This window comes from Oncorhynchus kisutch, linkage group LG20 (assembly GCF_002021735.2).
Source record: "Oncorhynchus kisutch isolate 150728-3 linkage group LG20, Okis_V2, whole genome shotgun sequence".
Lineage (NCBI taxonomy): Eukaryota > Metazoa > Chordata > Actinopteri > Salmoniformes > Salmonidae > Oncorhynchus > Oncorhynchus kisutch.
This window is the reverse complement of record NC_034193.2, coordinates 21105033-21116568: the sequence shown is the minus strand read 5'-3', so window position 1 is coordinate 21116568 and position 11536 is coordinate 21105033. Positions and strand designations below refer to the sequence as shown.

At 40.9% G+C, this 11536-nt stretch overlaps 2 protein-coding genes across 8 annotated transcripts in view; one reads left to right on the top strand and one right to left on the bottom strand.

Moving 5' to 3' along the window:
• LOC109865523 (mediator of RNA polymerase II transcription subunit 24-like) overlaps positions 1–9640 on the top strand; it is a 38235-nt gene extending 28595 nt beyond the window's left edge. For 4 of the 7 annotated variants that reach the window (XM_020453772.2, XM_020453775.2, XM_020453769.2 and 1 more), the window contains 2 exons: positions 118–198; positions 435–931. In XM_020453772.2, the coding sequence (XP_020309361.1) occupies positions 118–198; positions 435–565 (212 nt within the window). In that variant the 3' untranslated portion in view covers positions 566–931. Of the gene's footprint in view, positions 1–117; positions 199–434; positions 932–9114 lie in introns of those variants that run through there. The other 3 variants (XM_020453770.2, XR_004204456.1, XR_002251576.2) reach the window with 3 other exon arrangements.
• On the bottom strand, positions 7445–10382 carry csf3a (colony stimulating factor 3 (granulocyte) a). The gene is made up of 5 exons (XM_020453777.2): positions 9739–10382; positions 9031–9215; positions 8505–8615; positions 8133–8273; positions 7445–7993 (listed from the first exon to the last, which is right to left on the bottom strand). The coding sequence occupies exons 1-5, from the start codon at positions 9752–9754 to the stop codon at positions 7799–7801; spliced, it is 648 nt and encodes a 215-aa protein (XP_020309366.1). The 5' UTR covers positions 9755–10382; the 3' UTR covers positions 7445–7798.
• Between the last annotated feature and the right edge of the window lie 1154 nt (positions 10383–11536).

The following is an 11536-nucleotide window of genomic DNA, read 5'->3' as shown; positions in this document are numbered from 1 at the left end:
ACCCCCCTACTCTTTTGACTTTGCTAATGAAGACACTTTTTCCTCTTTCTCCATTCCTGTTGATTGTCACTATAATGACCTTTAATCTTTTCCCTGTCTCTTGTGGTTGTGTTGTAGGTGACCGCTCCATGTCCACCTCCCTATCGGCCTCCCAGCTCCACACGGTCAACATGAGGGACCCTCTCAACCACGTCCTAGGTTAGAACCATGCATGCGCCGGTCTCAAAGCTTTAGCACCTATTAGGCATTGTGGCTTACCAGTATGGCTTACCAGGGCATGCCTTTAATGTTTTAGTGCTTTTCATAACGATTTCATTCTAGCTTATATGTTTGATTAAGTCGCTCTGGATAAGAGCGTCTGCTAAATGACTAAAATGTGATTTAGTGGAGCCCAGGACGGATCCACTCTGCTCTCTCTCTTTCTCCCTCTAAAGCCAACCTGTTACTGCTGATCTCATCCGTCCTGGGCTCCAAGACAGCGGGGCCACACACCCAGTTTGTGCAGAGCTTCATGAAGGAGTGTGTGGAGTGCCTGGAAAAAGGCAGCTGTGGGAGCATATTGTAGTTCATGCCTTTCACCATGGTGAGTGGGAGAGAGGGGAGTTGACCGTGGGGGAGATGAACTGTGGTAGTCTAGGGGAAGGAGAGTAGTTATGTAGTGATAACAGTTGATTGTTAGTTCTACGCAACTTAGGTAAGAAATGTGACCTCGACATGGGATTTTTACTCAACACATTCTGGGGAGACATATTCCTGCAATGAGTTTTTTTTTCTTCATTTCTTTTGATAACGATAATTTTACTATTTCTACCTTCTATGTTTAAAAAAAATCTTAGTACATCTGGCCCCAAGTCTCTAGCTGACCTCATTCTTGCATCCACACTTTTATAATGATGCTTTTAATGTATGTAATTTAAAAAATTACTTCTCATTCATCTTGTTTCTTTGTTCATACTTTTATTGAATTGTATTATTTTATGATTTGAAGAGCTACAGTTGAAGTTGGAAGTTTACATAAACCTAAGCAAAATAAATTTAAACTCGGTTTTTCACAATTCCTGACATTTAATCCTAGTAATAATTCCCTGTTTTATGTCAGTTAGGATCACCACAAGAATGTGAAATGTCAGAATAATAGTAGAGAGAATAATTTATTTCAGCTTTTACTTTTTTCATCACATGCCCAGTGGGTCAGAAGTTTACATACACTCAATTAGTATTTGGTAGCATTGCCTTTACATTGTTTAACTTGTGTCAAACGTTTCGGGTAGCCTTCCACAAGCTTCCCACAATAAGTTGGGTGAATTTTGGCCCATTCCTCCTGACATAGCTAGTGTAACTGAGTCAGGTTTGTAGGCCTCCTTGCTCGCACACACTTTTTCAGTTCTTCCCACAAATGTTCTTTTGGATTGAGGTCACGGCTTTGTGATGGCCACTCCCAATACCTTGACTGTGTTGTCCTTAGGCCATTTTGCCACAACTTTGGAAGTATGCTTGGGGTCATTGTCCATCTGGAAGACCCATTTGCGACCAAACTTTCATTTCCTGACTGATGTTACTTCAATATATCCACATCATTTTCTTGTCCTCATGATACCATCTATTTTGTGAAGTGCACCAGTCCCTCCTGCAGCAATGCACCCCCACAACGTGATGCTGCCACCCCCATGCTTCACGGTTGGGATGGTGTTCTTCGGCTTGCAAGCATCCCCCTTTATCCTCCAAATATAACGATGGTCATTATGGCCAAGCAGTTTTATTTTTGTTTCATCAGACCAGAGGACATTTCTCCAAAAAGTACGATCTTTGTCCCCATGTGCAGTTGCAAACTGTAGTCTGGCTTTTTTATGGTGGTTTTTGGAGCAGTGCCTTCTTCCTTGCTGAACGGCCTTTCAGGTTATGTCGCTATAGGACCAATTTTACTGTGGATATAGAATGTTTTGTACCTGTTTCCTCCAGCATCTTCAAGGTCCTTTGCTGCTGTTCTGGGATTGATTTGCACTTTTCACACCAAAGTACGTCTCTAGGAGACAGAACACGTCTCCTTCCTGAGCGGTATGACTGCTGTGTGGTCCCATGGTGTTTATACTTGCGTGCTATTGTTTGTACAAATGAACGTGGTACCTTCAGGCGTTTGGAAATTGCTCCCAAGGATGAACCAGACTTGTGGATGTCTACAATTTGTTTTTCTGAGATCTTGGCTGATTTCTTTTGATTTTCCCATGATGTCAGCAAAGGGGCACTGAGTTTGATGGTAGGCCTTGAAATACATCCACAGACACACCTCCAATTGACTCAAATTATGTCAGTTAGCCTTTCAGAAGCTTCTAAAGCCATTACATAATTTTCTTTCTGTTTAAAGTCACAGTCAACTTAGTGTATGTAAACTTCTGACCCACTGGAATTGTGATAGTGAATTATAAGTGAAATCTGTCTGTAAACAATTGTTTGAAAAATGTCATGTCATGCACAAAGTTGATGTCCTAACCGACTTGCCAAAACTATAGTTTGTTAACAAGAAATTTGTGGAGTGGTTGAAAAACGACATGTAAACTTCCAACTTCAACTGTATATAAATAGTTAGAATCTGGAGAATGCCACGTAAGAAGTGTGTCGTGTGTTGTCTGTCTGTCTGTCGGTCGGTCGTGGGCATCACTGACCTGACTCTGCCCCTGGGGAGGAGCGTAGCAGCAAAGGCCAGCTTAGTCTTATGGTACCCTGATGGTTCCCAGGGCTCAGCTCACCCACCTCTGCCTTCTCCATGGATTCTATTTCCCCAGTCACTCAGGGGCGAAACCAGCTTCACAAATAAATAAGCATTTTACTTAGTCATGCATTAGTGTCAATGTTAGACTAAGAGAAGATCTGACAAAGTGGAAGTTAGGATTCACACTTCAAAGCTTGGGACTCCACTTAGATGGTGTTTCATCACTTTGGCATAGAAATGCCAGTTTCACGATACTCCAAAGTTGGTTAACAACTGTTATGTAATCCTGATTGCTTCATCATTCATTCAAATTTAGGCTTTCTTTCATTTTGATAGTCTCTATGGTCAGTAATACAAAACTGTCAAATTAAATGTTTTCACAATCTTGGAATCATTATTCATAAAAAGTGTACATATTGTCATTATAATAACGCCTCATGAAAATGTAAATACCTTCTAAATTAAGATATTTTATAGGTGTTTTTCAGTATGCTGATAATTTTCAGAATTCAAATATTTTCACTTAAATACAAAGTATATACAGTACCAGTCAAAAGTTTGGACACCTACTCATTCAAAGGTTTTTCTTTATTTTGACAATTTTCTACATTGTAGAATAATAGCGAAGACATCAAAACTATGAAAGAATATATGGAATCATGTAGTAACCAAAAAAGTGTTAAACAAATGTAAATATATTTGAGATTCTTCAAAGTCGCCACCCTTTGCCAAATATAAAATATATTTTGATTTGTTTAACACTTTATTGGGCATGACATGATTCCATATGTGTTATTTCATAGTTTGTCTTCACTATTATTTCACAGGTGTAGAAAATAGTAAAAATAAAGAAGAACCCTGGAATGACTAGATGTGTCAACTTTTGAATGGTAATGTGCGTTAATTGACCTTCAGTGCTCCTTGCTAGAGTAATAGGCTACCTACCTGTAACATTGTTTACAGTGACTTCCTCCCGTTGCTTGCTTTGTTTTTGTCGTTATCAAACATATGGCTAGTGAATGTCACTATCCCATCACTAGGTTCCTGTGTTTTGTTTAATCATGTCACATGACCTGGATTTTAACCTTATAAAAAGGGGACAGTTTGATTAAGCTTTAAGTCAGATGGTCCAGCACCATCCTCAGATTTTGTGTCTTATTCTCATTTCTGGGTAAGGAAAAAAAATCTAGGTCATATGACATGAATAACCAAAACACAGGGCCTTACCCATGACGGATGATCACATGGCATTGTTTTGAGACAGAAAGGGCCTTATTCTTTAGGGCACATCATAGCAGAATGTTTTGCAACTGAAAATGAAAATAAGCATTTGTTATTGGTAGTTAATCCCTGTTTCAGACCATTTTCTTCCGTTTGATGCCAAATGAACATGACCACAATAACCATAATCCCACATGTTCAACCTCTTCACTGTCACATGGTGGTGTGATGCTCTCTGAGTGATATTCCCCGGGCCTTTGAAGGAACACCCCACTGGTGATTCTTAGTGAGCTCGTGCTTATCAGTCATCTAGCCTTGCATAACTTCCTAAATGAAGTCCCTGGATGGGGGAGGGAAATAAAGCATGTCATTAGACATAACAGTCTAAATGTTACTTTCGGGTTCACAGAAGATGCTTACTCACTGTCTAATAATCCTTAATTTCCTCTGTAGACGGTCAACCAAGCATCTAGACACACGGCTTTTAAGGAACAACTGCTTTTACTAGACAACCCGTGTCCTACCATATTTGGCAATTGCAAACCTAATTTTTGTTATTATACTTAACACAAATATAACGTAACATGCAACAAGTTCATATAAGGAAATCAGTCAATTGAAATAAATTCATTAGGCCCTAATCTATGGATTTCACATGACTGGGAATACAGATATGCATCTGTTGGTCACAGATACCTTAAGAAATATATATATTTTAAAAGGTGTAGATCAGAAAACCAGTCCGTATCTGGTGTGACCACCATTTGCCTTATGCAGCGAGACATCTCCTTTGCATAGAGTTTGAACAGGCTGTTGATTGTAGCCTGTGGAATGTTGTCCCACTCTTCTTCAATGGCTGTGCGAAGTTGCTGAATATTGGCAAGAACTGGAACACGCTGTCATATGTCGATCCAGGGCATCCCAAACATGCTCAATGTGTGAAATGTCTGGTGAGTATGCAGGCCATGGAAGAACTGAGACATTTTCTGCTTCCAGGAATTGTGTACAAATCCTTTCGACATGGTGTATTATAATGCTGAAAGATGTGATGGCAGCGGATGAATAGCACAATGGGTTTCAGGATCTCATCACGATATCTCTGTTCATTCAAATTGCCATTGCTAAAATGCAATTGTGTTCATTGTCCATAACTTATGCCTGCCCATACCATAAACACACAGCCACTCTGTTCACAACGTTAACATCAAACCACTCGCCCACACAACGCCATGCACGTGGTCTGCGGCTGTGAGGCCGGTTTGATGTACTGCCACATTCTCTAAAACTTAACTGGAGGTGGCTTATGGTAGAAAAATAAACTTACAATTCTCTGGCAAACAGCTCTGGAGGACATTCCTGCAGACGGCATGCCAATTGCACGTTCTCTCAACTTGAGCCATCTGTAGTATTGTGTTGTGTGATGAAACTGCACATTTCCAAGTGGTCTTGTATTGTCCCAAGCACAAGGTATGTAATGATCATGCTGTTTAATCAGCTTCTTGGTATGCCACACCTCTCAGGTGGATGGATTATCTTGGTAAAGGAAAAATGCTCACTAACAGGGTTGTAAACTAAACAATTTAGAGAAAGAAGCTTTTTGTGCATATTGAACATTTTTGGGTTCTTTTTTATTTCAGCTCATGAAACATGGGACGAACATGTTAATATTTTTGTTCAGTGTATATTTGGTGAGCACTAATGCATTGCATTTGACAAAATAAAATGTACCAATAACTCCAAAATGAAGTATAACATACAGATACTTGCAAGCAATTGTCTCTGTAAAAAAACAGTACATTTTCATAGAACTTATGAAATACAAATGGTGGATTCATGTATAACCCCTAAAAAAAACTTCCTCAATGACACCCTGGGACAAAAGTTGATTACAGCTTATGAAGCTTACTACAAGGGTTGCTCACAAAGCATACAGGCCAATAATTGAGTAGGCTTGCAGTGCATTTGGAAAGTATTCAGACCCCTTGACTTTCTCCACATGTTATGTTACAGCTTTATTCTAAAATGGATTACATTTATCTACAAACAATACCCCATAATGACAAAGCGAAAACGGGTTTTATACAAAATTTTAAAAACAGGGCCTCCCGAGTGGCGCAGCGATCTAAGGCAGTGCATCGCAGTGCTTTAGGTGTCACTACAGACCCAGGTTTGATCCCAGGCTATGTCACAACCGGCCGTGACCGGGAGTCCCAAAGGACGTTGCACAATTGGCAGTTCTGGCCGGGGGGCTTTACTTGGCTTATCACACTCTAGCGACCCCTTGTGGCAGGCTGACTTCAGTGGTCAAATGAGCTGTGTTTCCTCCGACACATTGGTGCGGCTGGTTTCCCTGGATAAGCGGGCAGGTGTTAAGGAGCGCGGATTGGCGGGTCAAAAAATGTACATAAGTATTAAAACCCTTTGCTATGAGACTTGAAATTGAGCTCAGGTGAATCCTGAGGTGAATGTCTGCTGCATTGAAGGTCCCCAAGAACACAATGGCCTCCATCGTTCTTAAATGGAATAAGTTTGGAACCACCAAGACTCTTCCTAGACTTGGCCGCCTGGCCAAACTGAGCAATTGGGGGCGAAGGCCCTTGGTCAGGGAGATGACCAAGAACCCGATGGTCACTCTGACAGAGCTCTAGAGTTCCTCTATGCAGATGGGAGAACCTTCCAGAAGAACAACCATCTCTGCAGCACTCCACCAATCAGGCCTTTATGGTAGAGTGGCCAGGCGGAAGCCACTCTTCAGTAAAAGGCACATGACAACCCATGTGTAGTTTGCCAAAAGGCACATAAAGTTTCTGACTGAGAAACAAGATTCTCTGGTCTAATGAAACCAAGATTGAACTCTTTGGCCTGAATGCCAAGCGTCGCATCTGGAGGAAACCTGGCACTATCCCTACGGTGAAGCATGGTGGTGGCAGCATCATGCTGTGGGGATGTTTTTCAGCGGCAGGGACCGGGAGACTAGTCAGGATCACGGAAAAGATGAACAGAGCAAATTACAGAGAGGTCCTTGATTTTAAAAACCTGCTCCAGAGCACTCGAGAACTCCAACAGGACAACAACCCTAAGCACACAGCCAAGACAACACAGGAGTGGCTTCGGGACAAGTCTCTGAATGACCTTGAGTGGCCCAGCCAGAGCCCGGATTTGAACATGATCGAACATCTCTGGAGACCTGAAAATAGCTGTGCAGTGACGCTCCCCATCCAACCTGACAGAGCTTGAGAGGATCTGCAGAGAAGATTGGGAGTACAGGTGTGCCAAGCTTGTAGTGTCATACCCAAGAAGACTCTAGGCTGTAATCACTGCCAACAGTGATTCAACAATATACTGAGCAAAGGGTGTGAATACTTATGTAAATGTAATATATATTAAATAAATTTAAGAACAAATTCTAATTTACAATGATGGCCTAGGAACAGTGCCTTGTTTAGTGGCAAAACGACAGATTTTTACCTTTATAGCTCTGGGATTCGATCTAGCAACCTTTCGGTTACTGGCCCAATGCTCTAACCACTAGGCTACCTGGCGCCCCAAAATATACATTTGCTAAAAATTCTAAAAACCTGTTTTTGCGCTGTCATTATGGAGTATTATATGTGTAGATTTTAGGGGGGAGGGACAATTTAGTCAATTTTAGAATAAGGCTGTACTGTAACAAAATCTGGAAAAAGTCAAGGGGTCTGAATACTTTCCAAATGCACTGTAATTGGAACATGTAAAAAAGCATTTAAATGATATTTTAAGCATTTTATAAATACACATCTAATCATAAATATACTAAATAATAAATAGATCATAAATAAATAAATAAAATAGATCACCATAAAAACATGGCAATTTCAAGTCAGTTTTGGGTCAATCGCTCTGCCCATTTGCTTGGGCTATGTTCCTTAGACTGCGGACTATGTCCTGGCCAAAGCTTTGGAGCTGCACCAGAGTCAGATGTGTGGCTACCTGAACCTCATAGTCCCCAGTGAGACGAGAGGCCAGGCTTGTGGCTGTGGGCAGCACCGCCACCGGGCTCTCCGCCACTTGGACCGCTTTCAGCATCTGGAGATACAAAGAACTCTAATTACAAAGAACTCTATAATCAATCAGCATTTATGTCGGAACAGTATTTGAATCCAAGGGATTTTATAATACTGTGTATGCGTGCATGGTGTATAAGTCGTTTTACAGGGAGCCTCACCCTGTTGATCTGGACACGGAGATCTCTGATATCAGTCAGCAGTGCAGTGATTCTCTCTGTGTTGGCCAGGCGTTGTACGACAGCTCTTAGCAGGTCCTGGTGCACCTGTAGTCCCTCTGACATACGTCTCAGACAGGTCTCCTGATGGAGAGACCTCAAATGTCAAAGCAATGCCTTATTTCTAGGGCTGATATCATTTTCAGATGCCATATTTCTTATATTTTCTAATCCAGGCCTAGAGTTGTTCCTGGGAAGGTCTGGCTGTCACTATACTACTATAGGCTCCAGGTAGTAACATATTTCATCCTGAACCTGGTCTTCATATTCACGTGAATTAGGCATAGAGGCTGTAGTGCAGAGTCTGACGCTCACCAAAGTAAAGTTATCTGTCAAGGCTTTGAGTGTGGGAGCAGAGGGGATGCCAAGATTGATCGCCAGGTATTGTAGTTTCCTGTTCTCACTGCTCGAGTTAAGAATCAGGGTCTGAGGGCCAAAAGACAGGATTAGAAAACCAATGTTTAGAATTAGAACATTGGACGTCCATTAAGTACTTATCTAAACTGAGTGGAATTTCCAACTAAAATAACTGATTCCACCTATCAAAAATGGATACATTTTGTGCGTAATAGTAGGCCTATATAGGCTACAGGTGACATTTTTTGTGCACGATCAGACCACCATAGACATAAAAACATCGTCCAGAATGGTAACAGCTTCTTCAATGCTTGTGTATGCTATTAAATGTACATTTCCTGTAATATGGAGAATGATAATACATCTGATTGGATTTGGCCTATACAGCTCACTCTCCCCACAGATACACAAACGGTGGTGTCTGGTACAGCCTGCCACGGGCAGAAGTAACGTTAGTGGGCTTAGCCGAGGCCGATCCACTTACCTCAGAATGAATGCACGATGTGTGTGTCTCAGGAATAGCATCCAACACCTTTTTGATCAAACTCTTGCTGTTTTCTACGGACAGGTTGAATTCTGGATCGTCGACTAGTTGACCCGCCTCGCCAGAATACTCCAAGATCGGTGCGCTTTGACCGTAGCTGGCCATGTTGCAGAGAATGGCGAAAACTGTAGAGAACAACGTTGCCTCTGTTATAGCTTCCGAACCTCCGGTTTAATGCAATGTCGAAATCGGGGTTGTGATGAAACTGTGTGATCATTGGTTGATATGAATATGCAATATCTGTCCCATTTGCCCTTGCAAATTACCCACATCCCCGTGAGTATAACCTAGTTAAAAATAGCAACAGAGGAACAGGAACCCCTGTCAAAAATACCTGCACCTTTAAAAATAAATCCATAGCTATAACTTCAAACTATCTTTTACAGTGATAACTCAATGATAGCCTTGATTCCATCAACTATTTGACCTGCTCTGAAGTATCCTTCTTTCTCTGAAATAACTTTTGTCTGAACTAAAAAGTTGAAACATCCTAATTTTACACTTTGTCGTTTAAAAACTGTCCATCTAATAAATTGTCTACGAGAATATATTCCACGTTTTACATTACTTGTTGCATTCTTTCTCATATCCAGTTGTTGTGAAGTCAGTCAGTCTACCAGCAGTGAAGGAGGGACTTGTACTACTCACCTATCAGAATGTTCATTGCCTTTGGGTTGATGGCACTTCAAGGAATTTGCTGATACAATTGACCGACCAGTGAACGCAAGTTGTTAGATACCATCATAGCCTTTACCCACTATATTTATACTAGTTGATGGGAATTCCCTTTCTATCACAATACTAGCTGTACAGTATCGAGTTGAATCAGTCATCTTTTCTGGTGAAAGTGTTGGAAGTGTAAAAATATTGCAATTGAATGGGCTGTATTATAAACACATCTTAATTGAATACATATATACTACATGTATAGTAATATGAACATGAAAATAATCTTGAAACAACTTGAACATCTAAAACATCTTTAAAATGTGTTGGCATGGTGTTATAATTCGGCAGCTGTTTTAAGTGACAATGGAGCCTGGGTTGGCAAATTATGACAAATGACAATAACTTAATGTTCATATAGACATACATTTTCTGATTTTGGTTAGGAAAAGCTGTGTAGACCAGCAATATTGAAGTCATTAAATTCTGGAGAGAAAAAAAACTATCTGGAATTCCTACATTCCAAAAACTGAGCCTGTCCTCAGGCAATGTTAATTAGAGGAAAACATACGTATCTGGAAAGCCCAATGAAACAGAACTGTCCTGACATACACTGAGAATACAAAACATTAAGAACACCTGCTCTTTCCATGACATAGACTGACCAGGTGAATCCAGGTGAAAAATGTGATCCCTTATTGATGTCACTTGTTAAATCCACTTCCATCAGTGTAGATGAAGGGGGGGGGGGGGACAGGTTGAATAAGGATTTTTAAGCCTTGAGACATGGATTGTGTATGTGTGCCCTTCAGAGGGTGAATGGGCAAGACAAAATATTTAAGTTCCTTTGAACAAGGTATGGCAGTAGGTGCCAGGTCTGTGTCAATAACTGCCACGCTGCTGGGTTTTTTCACATTCAACAGTTTTCTGTGTGTATCACGAATGATCTACCACCCAAAGGACATCCAGCTAACTTGACACAACTGTGGGAAGCATTGGAGTCAACATAGGCCAGCATCCTTGTGGAAAACTTTAGACACCTTGTGGAGTCCATGCCCTGATGAATTGAGGCTGTTCTGAGGGCAAAATCTGTTCCTAATGTTTGGTATACTCAGTGTATACTGGAGGGGGGACCACCGAGAGATCCACAGTAGTTTTCATCACAGGTCTGAAAATACTACATTTTAGTAATCCACTATAACAAAACATTACATTTCAGGAATTACATCACCTTTATGAAACAAAACACATCTCATATGTGCAGTCGATTCATTAATATCCTCATTTCCTAAAACTCTGGATTTGATAGTGTGGTCACTGTGGTCAAATAATAACTTCCACTTAGTTTCACTTCTGTTCTCTTAGTCTCGATTGCCATCAGTGAAAATTCTTCTTAAATGGAAGTTAGGATTTGCCCCGATGTGAGCAAGTGGAGTGAGTGACGTCAAATAAACATGGAATTGGCCTCTGTGGGGTTTCATACAAGTCTGCCATCTTGTGGCCTCTCGTTACCCAAGCCTCAGTTTCTGATTTACTCAACAGTGGCATTCATCAGCACCAGCAAATAGGTTCCTCTCAGCCTATAGGTGTGCTTCCTAGTCTTAATTTGCTTCTTCTAAGGGGGAAATCTCAAACTGACATCCAGCTACGGCTCTTCTCTTATATGTGACTAAATCATTATGTATTTGTGTTTTATTGACTGTTGTTTTGACTTCTGTATTCCTTTCAACATTATTTGTACAAATTGACCAAAGGCTGTCTTATGGATTCCAATTCTATA

Excerpts from the sequence above, each read along its gene's own strand:
- csf3a (XM_020453777.2), bottom strand. Across the intron at positions 8,616-9,030 it reads CATCGTGCATTCATTCTGAG|ACCCTGATTCTTAACTCGAG; the intron begins GTAAGTGGATCG and ends TTTGGCCCTCAG. Across the intron at positions 7,994-8,132 it reads TCCGTGTCCAGATCAACAGG|ATGCTGAAAGCGGTCCAAGT; the intron begins GTGAGGCTCCCT and ends TTGTATCTCCAG.